At 50.4% G+C, this 21,579-nt stretch overlaps 1 protein-coding gene across 6 annotated transcripts in view; it reads right to left on the reverse strand.

Annotated features, from left to right (window-relative positions):
* Positions 1 to 916: 916 nt before the first annotated feature.
* Positions 917 to 21,579, reverse strand: part of XKR5 (XK related 5) — a 30,894-nt gene continuing 10,231 nt past the window's right edge. For 4 of the 6 annotated variants that reach the window (XM_005562537.5, XM_045397823.3, XM_045397822.3 and 1 more), the window contains exons 3-7: positions 21,035 to 21,219; positions 19,242 to 19,451; positions 17,602 to 17,771; positions 11,731 to 11,842; positions 917 to 8,013 (exon numbers count right to left, since the gene is read on the reverse strand). In XM_005562537.5, the coding sequence (XP_005562594.3) occupies positions 6,878 to 8,013; positions 11,731 to 11,842; positions 17,602 to 17,771; positions 19,242 to 19,451; positions 21,035 to 21,219 (1,813 nt within the window). In that variant the 3' untranslated portion in view covers positions 917 to 6,877. The other 2 variants (XM_074000217.1, XM_074000216.1) reach the window with 2 other exon arrangements.

The raw sequence follows: 21,579 nt of genomic DNA on the forward strand, positions 1-21,579 counted from the left end.
TGAGGTTAAGAGAAAGGAAGGAATACAGAATCAAAACAAAGGCAAGAACAGGGCAATGACCAAAAACAGCAGTCGATGGACCTGACAACTCTGTAGAGTGGCAGGAGAACATCTCTATCAATTTCAAAATGTAAGTCAAGTAGATTCTACAAGCAGACCCTTCAGGACATGAGTATGGAATCTATTTGTGGATCTATAAGCCTCAGCCTTCAGGGTATGTATAGAATCCATTTCTGGGTCTGGGCCTTTGGTGACTGTGTGTGAGCCCTTTCTGCGGCTGTAACTTCTATTGCTATGAGTTCCAGGGGCATGAGATGGAGGGAAGGGCAGGTGTGGAGTTACTGACCTTGTGTGACAGAACATTCTCCCATGTCACCCACCGCCATGGAAGGAGTGTGCTTCCTGCCCCATGGGAGCTGGGCTTGTCGAGGCCATGCGTGAGGCAGGATGGCAGAGTTTCCACTCACCCCTCGGGGAACTTCTGACCCCTGCCTCCAGCCTGGCCACTGCCCGGAAGCCTGGGATGTGAGCAGAGGTGCTGGAGCCACAGCCCGCTCAGATGACATGCAGACCCCAGTGGAAAATGCATGCTTGCTGTCTTATGCCCATGAGCTTTTATGCTGTTCAATCTGCTGTTTATGCTGTTAATAGATCCACCTTTAAAAAGTGAACATAATTCAATTGGGAGGCGTGGCTGGTTCTTCTTCAGTGGCGCTGCTCCGTTGTATAGGATAACTGCAAAAGGGTCTCAAAATTATATTTCTTTCTAGGCTTTCTTCTGTTGTCAGAGGGAGACAGAAGATGTAAAATTTCTGTTCTTACCTTTCTGCTTCTTAACAGAAGTGACTGCAAGGAATTATGTTGATGCGCCTGCAAAGGCCACAGAAAGACAGTCACCAGCAGGCCAGAATCTAAGTCCTAGATACACAACATAGTTTTATTTTCATATGCATGAAGAGAGAGGGAACTGTGAGAAGTGGACACATATATTTTAAAAGACCACAGCTTGGGGGCCATTTGATGCAGGGGCCAAGTGCTTGGCAGTGAGTAAGACAAGTCCCCGAGGCATCTCAGCGTGGTAGCAGTGCCAGTTGTCTTCAGTTCTCCCCTCCGGACTGACTCTTCGCCCTGCCCGAGGCCATGGGAGCTGGTTTTTATAGACTGCGTGGAGACTCCAAGTCGTTGGCTTCTGGTAAGGTCTGGCCAACGCTGGTGGTCCTAGCAGAGGGGCAGGACACGTATCGTCTCCTGCCAGGTCACTGGGGGTTGGCTGCAGTCCTTACCAATAGCACAGCTCAGATACGGGGGACCAAGGGTGGCAAGCAGTGTCTTTGGGGCCGACTGTAGCCCCACGCCCACCCTCAGGGCTGCAGCCGCAGGCGGAGCGCTCTGCCATCCCTCCTGGGTTTCCTAACTCTACTCCTCACTTTGTAAACAGCTCCTTTGCACAGGAAAGAGAGAAGCAGCCATGTTCTGAGCTATCAGAGTCCTCCGCTATGGAGGACAGGGAAGGACTGAAAATGTTTCCACAAAGACCCGCCTACAAAATGGGTGTTCAGAAGCTTTGCTTCTGGAGGTAAAATTCTGAGTCATTCAGAAAAGCCTGGAAATCGAATTCCACGGTAAGAGTGCTTGCCATGAGCCATTTATCAAGCGGGGTCTCAAGGGGACAGAGAGTTGAACAAAATTTCCTGCCCTAAGGAGCTTATAATCGGTATGGAAACATTCATTTAAATCAAGGCTAATTTTCCACAGGTCCTGGATAGCAGAGGTTCCCTGCTTTTGGTAGAGACAGCAGTGCCGTGCAGTCTGCAGCGTAGGGCATAGGAGGGGGACCTGCACGGGACAAGAGGGAAGTGACGTGGACTTAAAAAATGAACAGAAGTGACCTGGTAGCTGCCGCAGCAGACGGAGGATAAATGCTCTGAGGGGAAATGCCATTGTGAAGTTGTGGGTGACGGCCACCTCCTGAGGAAGAAGCATCAGAAGAGGAGACAGAGACAGGGGAAGACTGCAGCCCAGGAGAGCGGCCCACAAATACCCTGGTGTGTGCTTGAGGATGGATCTGTGCAGCACCAAGTCAGGGCAGACACAGCGGACGAGTGGAGGGAGGAGTCCCTGAGGCGAGGAGCGATCTTTAAGGGCGCACAGTTTTATGCGGGGGGAGGCTGGAAAGGACCTAGTGGGGGTAGGGGATGCAGGGTGAGTGGGTGGGGACAAGAGTGAGTGGGTGGGGATGGAGGGTGAGTGGGTGGGGATGGAGGGTGAGTGGGTGGGGATGGGGGTGAGTGGGTGGGAAGGGTGGGGATGGAGGGCGGTTAGGTGGGAAAGGATGGTGAATCTGGTGGAAATGGAGGGTGAGTGGGTGGAAATACGGGGAGAATCTGCGCCCTGCTCACTGTGGACTTGGAGAGTTCCCCCGTGAGTATGGCTTTGCCTCCCCAGGTCGTACCTTTCTCCTACAGATGCAGTGACTCAAGCAGGAGCTTCTCATGCACTGGAAGCGGCACAGCATGGGCAGGGCCAGCCCCTGTCCTTCCTGCGGGCCTGTGAGGAGCACCTGGCTATCTGCACTGGCTCAGCCTTGCCCCTGGACAGGTGGGTCACGGATGTGTGACCTTGGGCTTCTGTGACAGACATGGCTGTTTCCACTGTCTCCGGACGTCAGTGTACGCTGTGGACAAATGCAGCCGGTCTACGTGAGGTCCATTCTGCACTAAGGACGGGATGGGCTGAAATGCAAACTCCGGTCCAGACATAGCTGGAGGATGAGCGACCCGCTGCTGGGACTCAGGAAAAGTTAGTTTTGGTTGTGATCCAATAGATAATATTTAGGCTAACAAACGTCTACAAAGCCACCACTAACATTCTGATAGAGAAAAGAGCAGTCCCTGAACTCTGGGACCTGGTCTGATGCTTACAGGATGGCCCTGGTGTGCTCCTGTTGGCCACAAAGCTTCTCACAGGACACCAGCCTCTGACGCAGCCACCAGAGACCGTGACACAGCAAGTCCAAAGGTCACCATGCAACCACAAAACACCAGGCTCCCCTTTCCCCCTAAATGAGTGATGACTGCTTCTTTACCCATGGCAGCTTTATGCTCGAGTCCCTCCCTACAGATGCAATTGACTGTGATACATTGCCCCCAACCTTGAGTAGGCCCTGCTTCCCTAGACCCTCCCCAGATTCACCCAGCAAAGTCCAAAGCCTATAAGTCCTTTCCAACCTCCTTTCACTGAGCGGTCCCACAGTCCCCCACAGCGTGCGTGCTTCGTGGCTGAGAAGAGTCATAAACCCAAGTGGGTGAGTTACAGGGGATTCCTGGTGGTCTTTGTCTGAAGGGCATTAGCATGGCTGTCTCCAAATGTCATGGTCGTGCTCCATTGGCCCAGCCACAAAGATCCAGATGGCGGCTAGTGAGGTCCAGTGCACCACCCAGTCCCTTCTACCCAAGACAGCAGTGAGTATTCAGTCCTGGGAGCTGGTGACAAGAAGAAGGGCCTTCATCCATCCCCACTGAGGTCCTCTGTGTCCTTCCACGGGCAGAGGCATGAGGTCTCCTGGGGTGAAGCGTCATAGATACTCAAGGCTGGTTATTTTGGATAATTGCAAAACCTGATCCGTAGAGGCTCCATGAGGGCGGGAGCCAACGTGCTTATCTTTAGGTCTCTCCCGATGCACTGGTTTTCATTCTCCGGCTCTTCCCTTCTTCTCAATAATAGAAAATGGGCTAGGCACAGTGGCTCATGACTGTAATTCCAGCACATTGGGAGGCTGAGGTGGGTGGATCACCTGAGGTCAGGAGTTCGAGACCAGCCTGGCCAAAATGATGAAACACCATCTCTAATAAATAAATAAATAAATAATTAGCCAGGCATGGTGGTGGGTGCCTGTAATCTCAGCTACTTAGGAGGCTGAGGCAAGAGAATCACTTGAACCCAGGAGGCGGAGGTTGCAGTGAGTCGAGATTGCATCACTGCATTCCAGCCTGGGCAACAAGAGTGAAACTCCATCTCAAAAAAAAAAAAAAAAAAAAAGGAAAATGTCCTGGAACAGACCTTAAAGTCTCCACCTGCTGTGCCTTTTTGCTGCCCATACCCAGCCACTGACGCTCCAGGTCAGGACCTGGAAAGTCACTTTCAGCTGCATCTTCTGGTCCTCGAGGTTCCTTCTTAGTCACTGCACTAAGGGGCTGTTCTGGCTTTGTGCACTCATCTCCAGGGACAGCCTTGTCCGCCTTTGGGTAACTCTGTCTTAAAATCCTATCCGGAACCCTGAGGAGTTTCTTCATGGCTCATAAGAAACCGTAGGAAGAAAATAGAATCTCTCCTCTACAGAACGGTGTTGGGTCCTGGAAGATGACAATCATGTCCCTGTTAAGCTGACCTGCTGTGGGTTCCTGCAGCCGTCTCAGAGGGGACTCCATACAGCTCTCACCTGCTTCTCCCACCGACGCTGTGGGCACCTGTCATATCTCTTCTGTGTGGCTCTGTGATCCTAATGACTAGCATCCAGTAGGTGCCCAGCAAGCATTTTTGAATGAAGTGTCCATTTATTAGTCCTCTCTAATAAATGTATATTTTATGATCCTTTTCATCACCGGGCAATACGCTTTCTGGAGGCATGAAGTGAGGAGAAGCCCATGTCGGTCCACAGGGCCTCGAACAGCAAGTACATGCCTTGATTTCTGCATACTCAGTGCCTGTCATACTCAAATAATACTCCTTAAATGAATGAATGAATGAAGAGTATTTCTAGCTTTTCAGGCTATTCAAGGGCTAGAAAGTTGGAAAAGAATGAGTAAATTCCCCATATCCCACCCTTACTTTTACCCCATAACACAAATGCCGTTGAACCAGGATATGCACTCAAGCCAAAATTCATGTCTACAGCATGGAGGAAGGACTGAGATGCTGGGATAGCACAGTGAATGGAACTATGAATGATTTTGTTCTCTTAACAAACTTTTTTTTTCTTTTTAGATAGAGTCTTGCTCTGTCACCCAGGCTGGAATGCTGTGGTGTGATCTCAACTCACTGCAACCTCCACCTCCCAGTTCAACTGATTCTCGTGCCTCAGCCTCTTGAGTAGCTGGGAATACAGGTGTGTGCCACCATACCAGGATAATTTTTGTATTTTTAGTAGTGACGGGGTCTCACTACATTGCCCAGGCTGGTCTCGAACTTCTGGCCTCAAGTGATCTTCCTGCCTCAGCCTCTCAAAGTGCTGGGATTACCGGTGTGAGTCCCTGCATGCGACCCAAACTCTTGTTATCTTCACCTGTGGTATGGAAAGTTTGTAGCCACTTGTCTACCATCCCTGATTGGCTTATGTGACTGGCCAGGAGGATGCTGATGGTCTGAGAGCTTATTGCAGAAAGTGTCTGCACATTCCCTTAGTATGTGTCAGGCTGAGCTAAGTTATTCTACTATTCCTTTTTAGAACTCTAATATTATCCCCTAATCTAGAGGTGTTTGGAGAGAATAAAAACTACCCATTCTGGCTGGGCACAGTGGCTCACGCCTGTAATCTCAGTACTTTGGGAGGCCGAGGTGTGCAGATCGCTTGAGCTCAGGAGTCGGAGACCAGCCTGTGCAACATGGCAAGAACCTGTCTCTACAAAAAAATACAAAAAAGCAGCCGGGCGTGGTGCCCACCTGTGAGAAGTCCCACCTACTCGAGAGGCTGAGGCAAGAGGATTGCTTAAGCCCTGGAGGTTGAGGCTGCAGTGAGCCCTGATCGTGCCACTGAAGTCCAGCCTGGGTGACAGAGAGGTCCTGTCTCGACAAATAAACAAATGAAACAAAACAAAAGAAAACAAAACAAAACAAAAATACCCATCCCCAAATAGCATCCAGCTCTCTGTGTGCCTTTCTCTTTGATGGTTTATGACTGGACTTCCTTAATCAGCTACAAAGCAAGGCTTAAAGAAATGATGGAAATACCTAGCCACAAAGAACACGTTAAAGTGGAGGAGTCAGAGAGAAGGAGAGTGCGAGAGGAACGGACGTTTGCTCCCTTCTTGTTGGATGGGCTTAAATCACGGATAGTGTCTCACATCGAATGGAGGTGGGAACAAAGCTTGGAGATAAAGGAGATGGGCTGGAAAGCAGCAGTGGGGGCTGGAAGGGAACTGCTGGCTGGCCAGCCTGCAAGAAGGGGAGCTGCACATTTCACAAAAAAATACATTTATGCGGCTGGCCAGGAGGATACTGATGGTCAGAGTGAATTGCAGAAAATGTGTGCATGTGCCCTTAGCATGGGGGAGGCTGAGCTAAGTGTCTACTCTTCCTTTTTAGGGCTCTAATATTGTCCCCTAACCAAAAGATACGGGAATCTTAGAATGATGTTTGCATTTTCAGTTATGTTAGTTATTACAAGCACATAGTCCTTATCTACTCCCAGAAAGCATTCACATTATCTTACCAGGAGATTTCATAACATAATGCAGTTAGAATATATGAAAATGAGATTCATAACCACTAAGTGTGAGGCAAAGCTAATTGTAACAAGAACCCCGAATAAAACAGGAATCTGGGTTTTACCTTTGTGTTTCCAAGAAGCCACAGCAAAAAGATAAAACAGGGGAACCTATAGCTCATAAAAGGCAGCAGGCAATTTTGACTGGAATCTCTTTCTCCTCCTCCACAGTGTGTTAGAGTCTCTGCTATGCATGGGTGGGGTCTGTGATGCTTACAGCGAATCTGAGAAGTCGTCCAGCCCTGTTTCCTCATTTTTCAGGGATGCAGATGGAGATTCAGAGGTGACAGTAATGTGCCCAAGGACACAGGTGTCAGAAGTGGGATTTCTCTTCTCACTGCACCAAATGACCAGCTCGGCTTGTCAGCCTGTTGTTTTATCCCACCGTGACTGTGGTCAGATGAAAAAACTCGGCTCTTGCTTCATCTGTTCCCTGCAGCTGCAGTCCCTTTGGATAGACTCAGACTTAGGGGTGGACGTGAGGCAGGGCTCATGGGCAGTCCTCAGCTGTGGCAACGACATCCACACACCAACAGCTGCATGGTGACTTTGGTCCCTTGTGGGCTCCTGCGGCTCCTCCAGCTCTGAGATACTGAGGGTTCTTTCGGGGAAGCCTGCACTGGGGCAGAAGCCGCTGCAGGGGCCTGTGCCTAGGATGGGGCTAATGTCAGCCATGGTGACGGGGAAGGGCTTGACCACTGGCTGGGGTGATGCAGGCTGGGTAGGGCAGCTCTTTCCCAGACTCCTTCCAGAGTGGGCTGTTTGCAGAGTAGCTGGGCTGCCTTCTTGTGAGGATGTGACCACTTCTGCAGTGGCGCTGAAGTACAATGTGGAACTCTGCTGTCCTTCCCCTCCTCTTGGCTCCCCACCCGTCCCCTTCCCCTGTGTCCCAGAAACAGCGTCGGCTCCTTCCTTTGGGGTGCCCACCCTCTGCGTGGCTGCTGGGTTCTGGCTAGGTGCCTCATCCTGCTGATTGCTGGCAAAAGATACGTAACTTGAGGTTTCCGATGGGTCGGCCTCTGCTTTAGGGACACCTTCAAATGCAGAGCTGTTCTCTAAGGTTGAGGGGTCACGGGATGAGGATGGGAGCTCTTGCTGGGCGGACAGGGCCGTCCTCTGCGGGTCGTCCTGTTGACTTAACCCCCATGCAGGTGGACAGTAGACAGGACTGGCATCTCCGAAGGCGGCATTGATCTTAGACACATTTCCTGTTTTTAGGGCAAGTTTCACCCACAGCCAGTGGTGATGACTGAGTAAGGAGTCCTCCACAGCAACCTGGGTCCCCAGCCCAGCCTCTGGGGGGACCTGCTCAGGGGTAGGGGGCTTCCCCAACATGGTTAGCTCATAACTTGCCCCTTGGCATGAGCCTGAGCTCTCGGTTCTCTTCCCAGCTAGAGCTGCAGCCCGGGGAGAAGCTCCTCTCTCTGTTTTATCACCTCCTGCAATGCCACAGGACTTCCTTAGGCAGCCCTGCCAGATATCTGTGGATTTTGGATGCAACAGGCTGTAATAAATTACCAGCGAGACACTGCCTGAAAAAGAACAAAAAGACCACAAGGTTATGTTCTTTGAAGTCTGCATCCTCCCTGTGGTGTGCAGTTTCAGGTTCTGGCTCTTTTGTGTAGAGCAAGATAATTTGGGATCCAAAATAGGACTCTTGTTGGAGCCTCAGAACTGGATATTTTGGGGGAATTTAAGTAGGTTCCAGCTTCTATAAGCTGCAAATATTTCTAGACTTAAACACGAATAACAAGGCTTCAATCCGATTGATTCTATGCTTTTGTCTTGAGGGCAGCTCCAGTTGAGTCATCTACATGTGTGTGCGTGTGAGTGTACACACAGGTACAAAACGTTTGGTAGAAATATGCATTCAAGTAACTGGACCATACACTCCAAATTCAACTGTCAATACAGTGGTTGATGGGTTACAAAGCAGGGGGAAGGGAAGGTGTAAGAAATAACCTCAAAAACAAGTAAGACCTAAACAGAGGTTAATCAGATTCATCAAAAACCCCATATCAAGGAATTTCCATGAACAACAACAATACTTCCTTTGTGCATAAACATCTTAATCACATTGTTGTCAGTTTAATTTATTTTGATCAGAAGTGTTGACTGCTGCAATAATTTCTTTAACAGAGCATTCCAGTAAGCCTCCCACGTTATTTCCAGTTTCCTGTTGTACTGGATAAGGAGCCTGGTTTCAGGGTGCTCATTATAAACAGCACAAAACCTGAAGTAATGCCTGAGGCCAGGAGACTGCAGCATGAGGGAGCTAGAAAGACCGCCGGAAGCACACCCCCCACCCCCCAATCCTCTCTTGTCTTAGGGGACTGGGAGGTCCGGGTCAAGCAGCTGGTTAGTGGCCAGGCTCAAACTTGGGCAAGAGAGATGGAATGCCTCCGTGTGCAGCGCCCCCTCTGCAGTAGGCCCTGCTCAGCCAATGTCTGCCCTGTTTTGAACTCTCACAATTGCCCGGTGAGGGACATATTGTCATCCTTCTTGTACAAGCAGCCACCCAAGGCCAGGAGAGATGAACAAAGGCCCCTGACCACAGAAGTCCTGGGCATACTTATTCAGTGAACACAGACTTTCCAGAGGCCATGCGGTCCGGGGGTTCTTGGTGGCATCCCCAGGCTGGCACGCAGCTGGTATGCAATGAAGGTTGGTCACAGGATGGAAGGAAAAGGGGAGGAGCCTGGATGCAAGCTCGTGCTCCTTGGACTATAATTTGTGTTCAGTCTTCCCGCCGAAGATTCCCAAGGGTCAGCCGGGGAGCCAGGGGACTGGAAGCTCCATCAGAGGCCAGAGGAGGAGCGGCAGACATGGTTCTGAGCCGGCGGCCACCTGGGTGCTGGGTGCTGCCCGCAGCTTTGGGCTCCCTACTCACTGCCCTCCTGCTGTGCCGTGGGCCAGCATACTGGCTGTGAAAATGTCTTCTCACTGGAGTGGAACCGGAAGGAAACCAGGCGTCCACTCCCAGGACTGTGACAGGTTTTTGGAGCGGTGCGGGACATCTTTTTTGAATCAGTGTTAAAATCCAGAAAGCAGATGAGGGGATGTTTTTCTCTCCGGCCACACTGTGCCCCCAGGACTCAGCTATACCTCCCGTGAACTGGAAAATCCAGAAGAGTTGTTAGACCTCCCAGCTGGCAAGGCCCCTTTGTTCCAAGTATCATGTGGCCCCTTCCTGAAGGAAGGATTGCTTGAAATATGCCAGGAACACCCAGACTACCATGCAATGTGGTGAGAGGGGTGCTTCTCACCTGGGCAGCCTGATGTCCTCAGTTTCCCATAGGCCATTTATCCACACACACAGCTTAGAAATCAATGCTCTGCTATTCAAATGATTATTTCAAAAAAGACAAACCAGATGCCCATCCATGGGTCGATGGTGAAACAAGCTGTGGTCCGTCCAAGCCATGGGATGCGACTCAGTCATAAAAAGCAAGGAACCGCTGCCACACAGCAACCTGGGAGCCTCTCCAGAGAGCTCTGCCGAGTGAACAAGACCGATCCCCAGGGGGCCACACACTGTGTGGTACTTTCACACAGCATTCTCCACGTGACAGAATAACAGAAACAGAGAACAGATGGATGGTGGCCAGGAGGGGAGGAGGTGGCAGGGGCGAGAGGAATGGGGCAATAGGAAGGGTCCTTGTGGCAATGGAAGGGTTCTCCCTGCACCTTGACTGTACTATGTTGAGATCCTGGCTGTGATGTTGTACCACTGTTTTGCGAGATGTTACTACTGGGGGAAAACCCGGTAATGGGTACAGAGAATTCTCTGTATTATTATTATTATTTTTTTTGAGACGGAGTCTTGCTCTGTCACCCAGGCTGGAGTGCAGCGGTGCGATCTCGGCTCACTGCAAGCTCCGCCTCCTGGGTTCACGCCATTCTCCTGCCTCAGCCTCCCCAGTAGCTGGGACTACAGGTGCCCGCCGCCACGCCCAGCTAATTTTTTGTATTTTTAGTAGAGACAGGGTTTCACTGTGGTCTCACTCTCCTGATCTCGTGATCTGCCCGCCTCGGCCTCCCAAAGTGCTGGGATTACAGGTGTGAGCCACTGCGCCCGGCCTCTCTGTATTATTTCTTAAAACTACAATTTTCTAAAAAGTTTGATTTGAAAAAGAAGGGGTTGTCTCAGCTACCTGAAGCTGGAACAAGTGAGGAGCCATGACGTTTCGTAAAGAAGGACAGAGCTGAAACCCAGGGTGGTCTGTGGCTCTCAGACGCTTGTTACAAGGCCACAGCGTCTGACCCTTCTCCAACCCGTGAATAGCTCCTGCATCTCACTAAGTGCTTTGTGTCCAGGTCATTCCTTCCCAGGTCCAGGCCACTCACACAGGCCACGTCCAACCCCCGGCTGCTGTGAGCAAGAAAAGAACCCGAGGCTACTTCCAGGCACCTCTTCAGAGTGGGGGTGACAGACAGCAGGCTCTGGAGTGAGGGCAGGAGTTGTTGCAGAGGACTGGAGAATCTTTGTCCTGGCCCGTGTTGCAGAAGCGCGAGGCCCCATGTGAAATGTGCGGGTGCTGGCCTTGACGGTCCCACCGCAGGCCTGAAAGTGACAGTAGTGGAAGCCTGCTGTGCTGGGAGCGGAGGCTGGTGTCCACACCTTTCAAGTAGGGGGTGAAATCCCTGCGGAGCTCATGCCAATCTGGGAAGCGAGGTCGTCACTGTGGGCATGGCACAGAGCTTGGGGCCATGCATTCATAAAACATGGCTGATTACAGCTGCCAGGCCTGTGCTGAGGCCTGCATTGGAGCTGGCCTTGAATCTCAGCTCCATCTGTTACAAACCATCGGATCTTTTGGGGACTCGACCTCCTCTGTGCCTCACCTTCCTCTCCTCCACTGCTAGGGCACCCACCTCCCGGGGTGCTTGCCTATGGGCTGCAGGGGGTGCCATGTCAGGAGGATGTGAGGAGCTCCCCAAGGTGGGAGGGCAGAGGGAGGTCATGTCCTCAACCCTGCAGGAAACTCTGGGGCGGACGGGGGCTTTAGGGTAGAGAGGGACAGCCCCAGCTTTGCGTGAGGTTCTGAGCACAATCGCAAGGCAGATGAGGCTGAGCTCAGTGTCTCATGCTCTGATGGGGACGGCTCTGCTACCCACAGTGCAGTGAGCCTGGTTCCTTGATCTCCAGTTAACCACATCTGAACTCAGTTTCCTGCCCTTTGAGCCCATTGTAAAAAAAAAATAGGTTGGGGAGGGGATGCAGATAAGAAGGCAACATTGGGGCTTACCAATCAGAAATCCAGACAGGACCCCAGCTATGGTCTGCAGGCTGGTCCACGATGCCCCCTGGAGAAAGTCGGTGGCCAACAGCAACAGGATGATGTTCTCCAACAGCATGACCTGCGGGACCCAGGGGAGAGGCACCACACCTCGTCAGGTGCAGACCACCCAGGGACCACCCCGTCCCGTGAGTCTGCAGCGGCTCCCCCTCCCCTCCATCCTGAGTGCCCACTGGAGACCCCAGGCTGTTGGGGCCTGCCCAGGAGCAGGGCTGTGTCCCACTGAGACCTTTCAGAGTGGCTCATTAAAGTGTCTGCAGAATCATAAAGGCCCAGGAAATGTAAGGGCATCCCTCAAATGGCTGTGGGGCCATCTTTAGAGTCAGTCTGGGCTGAGAGGAAACTTTTATTTTCTACTTTGCATATTTCTCCGTCCTCACGCTAACTGCAGGCACACGTTAGTGTTGTAATTAAAGGCAGCTGCAGAGCTCATGATGCCACTGAATTCCAGGGAGCTAGGATCACAAACTTTCTAACAACTTTAGGATTTTGGTTCCTTAAAATAATTGCTTTGCAGCGACCAGGTAAATTCGCCTTGCGGCCACCAGGTGGCAGCAGGAGACGGGAGCTCGCAGGCTGACAAAGGAGCTTGGCCCCGCGGCTGCAGCTGGTCAAAATGGCAGATGGTCCAGAAGGCTCTTTGTACCCCGCCTGGGTCGGCTTATTAACTTTGCTTTCCAATTTTTAAATATAAAAATATATATCTTCATTAAAATAAGTAAACAAACTCGATGTAATTCAAAGACACTATATTTAAATACTGTGTATGTTATTTATTTAAAAATAACACTTAAATTATATACCGATTTGCTAAAACTCTTTAAATATTTGCCAGGGTTATTCATTGGCTTCATTTTTCACTCTCAAAAATTCAATGAATTAGATAAATAAAAAAATTATGAGGAGCTGCTTCGTAATCCTACGAATGTCCATTCTCCCAGTCCCTCTGGGCGCAATGGGCAGGGTTTTTGTACTAAAGGCCTTGGCCAGCAGCCAGTACAGAAGGCGCCTTTCTTTCCCCACTCCTCAGCTGTGTGGTTCTGGTGGTTCAGAGCCTTACATGTGTCCCAACTCCACCACCTGCCTCCTGTCTTTCCCACCATTTTCGTGGTTCTGGCCCCCCACGCCTTCTGTCTAGGCAACCCCTATCTTCATTCTCTGAAATCTCTCCTCCACACCAATGTCGGGGCAACCTGCTTCACCCAGAGACTGCACCTTGCCATTCCTCCCCAGTGCACCTCGAAACAGCCCCCCTTAACTTCAGGATCCAGTCCCTACTTCTCGACAGAGCAGATGGTCCTGTTTGCCAGTTAGCCCCAATTTTCCTTTCTGGGGTCATCTTCCAGCATGCTCTCCTCAAATGTCATTCCACTGACAAAGAGTGTTTCCTCAACCAAACTCCAGTCAGGATCCTCTGAGCCTTCTTTTCCATGAGTCTTCAACCCTGGCCAACGAGAACTCCAGACTCAGCACATATGATGCCCCTCACCTCCCCACACCGAGAGACTTGAACAAACACTGACAGAGTTTCCAGCGGCTCAAGGCCTCACCCCTACGATGCCGACCTCAGTCTCCTTTAAGTTCCTGCCTAAGAAAGCGTAATGCTGCCAGGAGAATGTACCGTTTGTTCCAGCCACAACTTGGTGCTGGGCGGATAGGACTCTGGACTTCCTTTCCGAGCAGTTACTTTAGAAAGCTTGCAATTGCAAATCGGTTCACTGTGCTCTGAGATACACCTCTTCATTACCTAGAACTGTCTTCTCAAGGACCCAAGAGCCATCTATTTAAATACAGACTCCAAGCCTGGTGGGTGCATTGCTCTAACAGGACTGACTCTTGCCTCCTGTCATAAAGAAATGAGAAATTTGTTTCTGTTCCTAACAAGGGACAAGCGCCAATGAACAAACGCGGACGGCACGCTCCCATTTACGATCCCACTTTCCTGCTTTTTGTAAATTTCCACCTCCCTGTCTCTGCCCAAGCCCGTTGATGTTCCTCCGCCTTCCTCCTTTTTTCTCCCTTTTAAGTCCCCAGTCACCTCTGCACAACCTGAAGGTGGGTTCAGTTCATGTGGGGCTGTCTTCCCTGTGGCGATAGACTCAGTGCAATCTGTTTTCATTGCTTTTAACGAGTGCAGGGCTTTGTTCACCTGTGACGTGCACGCACTCACTTTCCTGTGGATTTCCACACACTCCAGGGTCTTCTGCAGCTTTGCCTGAAACGTCCTAGCCCCCTTCCACACTTTCCTTCAGGTGAACCTCGCTCACCACACAGCACCTCGTGCAAGTCCCCTCTGTAACCCTTCCCTGACTTTCCCAGGCTCTGCCTCTTGTGTCCTGTGGAGTTTGGATAGCGTCACTTCTCTGATCACAGTGGCTGCATGGATTTGCTTCTGTCTTTGTGGCCACTGAGGCATGACACTCTCACACTGTGGTGTCGAACTCCATTCTCAGCACAGGAGGAAGCTGAATGTGTGCTGATGTGAATAAACCCGTGATGGGTGAAAGAAGTGAGACCGGGTCTTATATCGCGTTCAGAAATGACTGAGAGGCCTGCTCCCGCCTCTGCGCAGGAGGTGAGGACAGGTGAGTAGCTCCTGAGCTAGGCTGGTCATAGTGTCACCTGCGGCTGTCTCCAGACACGGATTCCCAGGTCCCATTCAGACCTACTGAGCCAGAATCTCTGAGGGGGAGCCTGGGGATCTCCACTGCAGAAAAGCCCCCGAGTGCCACTGACAACCAGCAGGGCTGATGCCCGGCTGCACTGGAGGCCCCCAGCCCCCAGTCCCCAGTCCCCAGTCCCCATTCCCTGCCAGACCCTTCCAGCAGAAACCTCCTGAACCCCTGCCAGGTGATGGCCTGTTGGTTAAGGGCCCTACGAAAAAGTGTAACAATTAACCAGGCATAGTGATATGTGCCTGTGATCCCAGTGACTTGGGAGGCTGAGGTGGGAGGATCACTTGAGCCTAGAAGGCAGAGGCTTCAGTGAGCTGTGATGGTGCTGCTGCATTCCAGCCTGGGCAACAGGGCGAGCTCTGTCTCAAAAAAAACCAAAAGCCAAAACAAAACACCTTATGTTCTTACTTGAAGGGATGTGGGGGTGGTACACTCTCCAGTGGCCCAGGAATAGGTTCAACATAGGTGGGTGATCCTTGGGTTGGCCCTGGGCTGCGCTGCCCAAGGCTGGGGCTTCCAGACAGGAACTGCAGCTTCTTCCAGGGCCCACCCAGGGCCTGGGCTTTGGCAGCCTCTTTCCTCTGTGAGCTGCTGTCTCAAGGGCTGGGGCTGCGAGGGGCCCGGCACCCTCTGCAGAAGGTAATGCTTTCGAATGGCAGCACGGGTCTGTGCCAGCAGGGTGCCCATCTCAGGGAGTGGTGCCCCAGTGTGTCCACTGCAGTGTGGCCTCAGGCTTCCAAGATCACAGTCTGGGCATCGCTAACCTGCCCAGAGGTACTGGCTTCAGGCGCTGGCCACTCAGCCACATTGGATCAATGGAGATTAGCTGGGGGTATTGGGGAACACAGGGAGAGGCTGCCTTGTGCTCTGAATGGCCCATGTCACAGACCCAGGGTTGCCCAGCACCACTTGGCACAGGGAGGGGCCCAGACTCAGGCCTGGGCAGTGTGCGTGGTGCAGTGTGCGGTGAGAATGCCCACCTGTCATCTCTGCCTTTTCTTCAGTTTCCTGGTTGCAGCCCCACCTCAGAATGTGACTGGCAGGCACTCTCGAAATGTCAGTAGTTTAACAGGTTATCCTGGGAGTTATTTGTTATTTCACCTCTTTATGGTGATATTGGCCATCTTTACTCTCCACTTCCTTCCTCTTCCCTTTCCTTCCTTCCTTCCTCCCTTCCTTCCTTCCTTCCTTCCTTCTTTCCCTCCTTCCTTCCTCCTTTCCTTCTTTCTCTCCTTTCTTGCTCCCAGTGTCTCTTTCATTTATTTATCTTTCAGAGCATCTACATCTATCTACCTGTGCCAGGCACCAGACTCTTGGCTTTCTATCCATCATCTTATCAATCCTAGCAATCTGAAATGGTTATTTCAGAGATGCAAAAAAACTGGGTGTGGGGGTCAGGGGAGCCCCGATGACTCTCATACAGTTCAGAACTGAAAGATCCTGGTATCAAGCCCTAGCTGGTTGGGCACCAAGTCCTAAGGCCCATGTTCCCCACCACATGCTGCTGGGATCCAAGCCACCGGGCTGGGACTGCCTGGCCTGGATGGGTTGGTGCACAGGGAGAGAGATAAGGACACTCGTGCCACTGTGGTAGATCTCATTCCGAATGTAATGGTGCCTGATTTCTGTTTTTACTGTTTAATCGCTCTTGACTCAGTGATCTAGTGACTGTATGAGACAGCTGGGAAGAAAGAAGGATTTGCTTTCTTTCCTTCTGTAACAGCCCTCAAACTCCTGGGAGATGACGTGGCGACTGAGGTGAGAATGTGACAAATGCAAGCAAACAAGGCGGCAGGTGTCAACTCCTCCTTATTGAACTCCTGCTTATCTGGGCTTGGCAGACGGGATGTCCACCTATGAATAAGTCACTTCAGCAAATTGGCTGAGAAAATCAAGATTCCACTTTGTTCACATGGGGATCATGTGGGTTGGGAGGCTGCTCATGCATGACCTGGACCCTGTCGCATGTGAACCTATCTACAACACACACGCTGTTATGCTCGGTGTTCAGCTGTGGAAGCTGAGGTTGGTGAGGCTCAGTAATGTGTCCAATGTCACAAGTCCTGTGAGCTCTGTCTGGCTCCATAGCCTATGAGGTTGCTGTGCTTTATGGGTCCCAAAATCAGCAGGTGTCCAGGACGCTCCCCTTTCCTGGACGGCAGCTGCATCCTGCCTTTATCTTCACCCAGGTCTCTACCCTGGAATGCCTGACTCCTCCCTCAAAAGTCTCACCTTTTCATGTTACTAATGGCCACAATTTATGGGTTATTTTGTGCCAGCTACTTATGTATATTGTTTTATTTGGTCTTTATAGGAACCCTGCAAAGTATGTAAATCTTATTTAATCTTCATAGGAACACTGAGAGGGTGACTTATTTATTCCTAGAGTGCGTGAAGAAGTAGGTTCAGACAGTTTAAATTCTTGGCTGAAGCCAGGTGCTGGTAGCAGTCAGGAGAGCTGGGCTCCAGTGCAAGTTTTCTGACTCCAAAACCCATGCCCCCACCTACGTGGTTGTATTTTCTCTCCTTTTCCCATTATAATCCAGCTCAATCTCCACTGTCCATCTGAAAGTCTCTGGTCATCCCGATGAGAGGTGATGCTGGCAGCTACTCCTATGAGTCCCAGACATTTTTTTTTCTCTCTTGGCACCTTGCCACATTCTATCTGATTTTAGTTATTTGGGTGCCTACTTACTTTCCAAGTATTATAATTTTTTTTAATAGGAAGAAATCTCTACTGCCCTCAAAGCAATCTGAAGAAGTATGAGGCCACTTTTGTGTTTCTGATACTCTCTAGGGCTATGCCTGGATCTTAATCACAAACACCTAATAAAAATGGAGTTGATTAACAAAGACATTGAGTATATGATATTCAGCAGGTGGGCTGATGTGGAGAAGACATCACCAAATATGCCTCAGTTGTTGCCACATTGAATGCGGGGCCACAACTGGAGATTGGGTTACTATTTTCAAAACCTGGTCATCTCTGTTCAAGACTATAATTTCTTTAAGTATTTTTCTTAAACTAAGCTATTCCTTCTTCAAGAGATAGGTGTGCACTGGTGCACACACAAACACACCCCCCCCACACACCCATACACACCCCACTTGCTGTATACACTGTAAAAGTTAGGGTGACACTTGCCATGTAGAATGTGACCATCCTGTTTCTGGAAGGGCTGTCCCAGAAGCTGAGGTAGCAGAGGATGTACACGGCCCCCACGAGCAGGTTGAACAGCCTCCAGTGGCAGGTGCTGTCGATGATGTCACTCTGCTGGGCGACGAGCCAGAATGTCATCACCAGCCAGTGGGCACCTGCAGAGAATCCAGGTGCAGATGTCAGGGTCCACATGGGGAGATGGGGGGACAAGCAAGGACACAGAGACCAGGGGCTGGAAGCCTCTCCGACCACATTTGACTCAGCATCCAAGAAGAGACATCAAAACCCAGAAGAGGTTTGAGGGGGACAGAAAACCAACGCAGTTTGTCTTTGCATGTATTATCCCATTTTATTCTTATAAAGGGTATCTGACCTAATTCGAAGATGACCAAAGAAAGACTAGCTTCAATAACACTTGCCAAATATTGTATACCTATGCCCTTTTCATTCCAGAAAGTGTTTAAAGAGGCAGTTATAAAACTGACTGCCAATTATTTTAAAATTGTTACAAGAGCTGAAAACCTCCACATCCAAAGGAAAGAACTCTATGTGGTGCAGCTCTCATTTTTATTCCTGTATTTTAAGATGAAAAAATCATTCTGGATTTCAAGCTGAATTTTTAAAAAAAGAATAACAAAATAGCTAATCTCTCAAAGCATGGTTTTTTTTTTCAAAAAAATTATCTTTTCTGCCAATAACTGTATTTAATGTTTGATCTAGGCCCAAGAGCCAAATATTTCTTAATGTCTCCAATTCTCTTAAAACAAGAGTACACTGTTCCTTCTTGCAGAATATATTCACTGATGACCAGAGATGACAGCGCTCCTTGGCAGGGACACACAGGCCCTATTCAGGGAGCCTCCAGAGCCAGACAGACTCTCTGTCATTGCCATTCATATTGTGTGTGCCTAGACTGAGGGAGGAGGGAGGGCTTGGATTTAGTGGCGCTGTCCTATTTGCAACAGAGGAGATGTCCAAGATTCAGCATTCAAAGGAGATGGTGCACTTTTGGAGGCTATGTGCGGTATCACATATATACTGTATATTTTTATATCAGGTGAGGCAGGTGGGACCTTGTACCTCCCTCCTGTTTGACTCACAGTTTTTCTATATAAAAGATTTCGGCCTATCACACAGAACAGTCTTCTGAGAAGTTCTCTGCTCCAGATTTAGCTGGGAGTTTTGAGGGCTGGGATGTCTAAGCTGAGGATCTCCCAAGAGAGCTAGTACATTTTCCTTCCTGCTCTGGATGTGTACTCATCGGGAGCTGCAGTCTAGACCTCCATGCTCTTGAACCTGGGCTGGCTGTGGTTGCTTTGACCAGCAGAATACAGCAGAAGCAATGCTGAGCCAGTTCTGAGCCTATTTTTACAGAAGACTAGCAGTTCCCAGTTCCTCTCCATTGGCATTCTCAGCTGCTAATTCCTGTCAAGGCTCCCTATGAATCCGAACACCTGCTACCCCACTGCCATCTCTGAGGCCCCCCAAGCAAGATCCATTCAGCAGAGAGCCCAGTCAGCCTGCAGGCCTGGGATTGAGGATCATAAGTGGTTGTTCCTGAGACCTTCATTTCTGGGTTGGTTCTTTATGCAGCAACAGATGACCAGATCGTTAGCTCAGCTCACCTGCAACCACCAAAACCCAAACGTGGTAGGCTTTGTAGAACAGAACCAGACTCAGCACACGGGTTCCCAACATGCCCATCCTCCAGAGCTGTTGGCAGAAGAGGGCGGCCCATGGCACGGCCAGGTGGCCTGGCTTCATGAAGCCCATGAAGCGAGTGTAGGACACCAGTGCCCAGGAGAGTGAGGACCAGGAGAACAGGGTGCTCACCCCTGCAAGGGAAGCAGAAAGACGTGGTATGTTTTCAAGGTTCCGAAGTGATAGTACCTTGAGAAGATTTACTCACAGCATTTCTTTAATGGGACGTGTAACCTCTTGTTAAAGCCTAGCTGCACAGAGGGTGTCACTAACCCACCACCTTGACTAACAGGTAACAGAACAACTCTGTGTCCAAATACACATGTCTATATTCAGGAAGAAACGGGGATATGCAGGAAATATTTCCACTGCACAATGTACTAAATGCTCTTCCCAGCAAATGGGCTGGACTCTTTCTTTCTATGCCCTTTAAGAAAAACGTCCCACTTCCTGATCCTCTAAGCCCGTTGTGTATAACAAAGCTGATTCGACAAGGCTCTGAACATGGCTCCACCCCAAATGTACTTTGCTGTTTGATCCATATGACGGAGGTTTAATAAAAGAACCAAAACATCCAATGGTGTCAGGCTCTTTGATAAAGATGGATGGAAGGACAGGACAGTCATGTATGTGATGCATTTAATTTACGCGTATGCAATTGTGGACACTCAGCAAAGAGGAAGGGAGAGATGAAGATGGAAGGGGAGAGGTGGGGAGAGAGAGAAGGGGAGGGGAGGGAAGGGGAGGAGAGAAAAGGGGATAGCAGGAGGGAGAGGGAGAAGGAAACAAGAAGCAACTGAGAGAAACAGGGAGAGACATAATGACAATGTGAATGGCCTGAAATGAGTGGGAGCTGGAGACAAATATTGCTGGGGCCTGAGTTGTTCTCAGTTTCCACATGGCTTTGAAGGCATAAACCTCTGGCTTTGTAAAGAAGTATTTTTCTTTCCTTCCTTCCTTCCTTCCTTCCTTCCTTCCTTCCTTCCTTCCTTCCTTCCTTCCTTCCTTCCTTCCTTCCTTCCTCCCTCCCTCCTTCCCTCCCTCCCTCCCTCCCTGTCTCCCTCTCTCTCTCTCTCTCTCTCTTACTCTCTTTCTTTCTTTTTCTTTCTCAGGGTCTCACTCTGTCGCCTGGACTGGAGTGCAGTGGTGCAACACGGCTCACTGCAGCCTCAAACTCCTGGCCTCAACTGATGCTCCCACCTCAGCCTCATGAATAGCTGGGACTACAACTGCACACCACCATGCCTGGCTAATTTCTGTATTTTTTGGTACAGATGGGTTTTCGCCAGGCTGGTCTTGAGCTCCTGGGCTCAAGCAATCCGCCCACCTCAGCTTCCCAAAGTGCTGGGACTACAGGTGTGAGTGTTGTGCCTGGCCAAGAATTACTCTAATGACTAAAGATAGAAGAAAAACATGTGCATTGGGTTTATGGAGAGGCAGTCTTTCCAAGGCATTTTCAGGGTGATTTTGATTATGGGCACTTTCTATCTTATGGGCTGACTTTAGAACATGACCCTTAAGAAAGAAGGGAGCCAACTCTCTGTAAACTCAGTGCACCAGCAAAAGCCAGTTTTAAGCATCATCTTGGGCTAGTGAGCTCAAGGTGCCCTAATGCTCCTAAGCAGAGGAAATCTCGAAGGGAGGGTTTTGCTAAAGAGGTTCACGTTCCTGTCCCCCTTCGGCTGCCAGTCTGTGTTCTGTGGTGAAAGTTACTCACCTGGCACAATATCTGTGAAGCCTGAGGCTAGAAAAACATATGTCTGAAGCAGCAGGTGGGGTCCAGTCTGCAGCAGGGCCTCCAACAGTCGAAGGGCCGACAGGTCGGCCTCCTGCAGCTGCAGCCAGCCTCGATGGGGAGCCTCCTGTTCCTTCTGCAGAGCGGTCAGCACAGCGTCCCAGTGCCTAGGGAACAGCGGAGGGCACGTGACCTGGAGCCAGACTGCGGTCAGCTTCAATAGGACCAGCTTTCATTTAGAGACATACCACATGCTAAGCAATATCCTATGCCCTTACTAGTCACCTAGATTACTAGTTAGTCTGCTGCCGGGCACTGACTGCAAGCAGACGTCAATTCTATGTCAGTTCCCTGAGTCCCATGGTGCTCAGCCAGGCCACACTCTCCCCACGTCTGGTACCCCAGTACCTGACTCGGGGGCTCTTTGAGCTGCAGCGGCTGCATGGCAAGGGAACTCAGGCTGCCAGCTCTGTGAGGCTCAGCAATCACCCTGACCTGAGTCCCTCCCCGGACCCTCTTGGGATGGA

This window comes from Macaca fascicularis, chromosome 8 (assembly GCF_037993035.2).
Source record: "Macaca fascicularis isolate 582-1 chromosome 8, T2T-MFA8v1.1".
NCBI classification, from domain to species: Eukaryota; Metazoa; Chordata; class Mammalia; order Primates; family Cercopithecidae; genus Macaca; species Macaca fascicularis.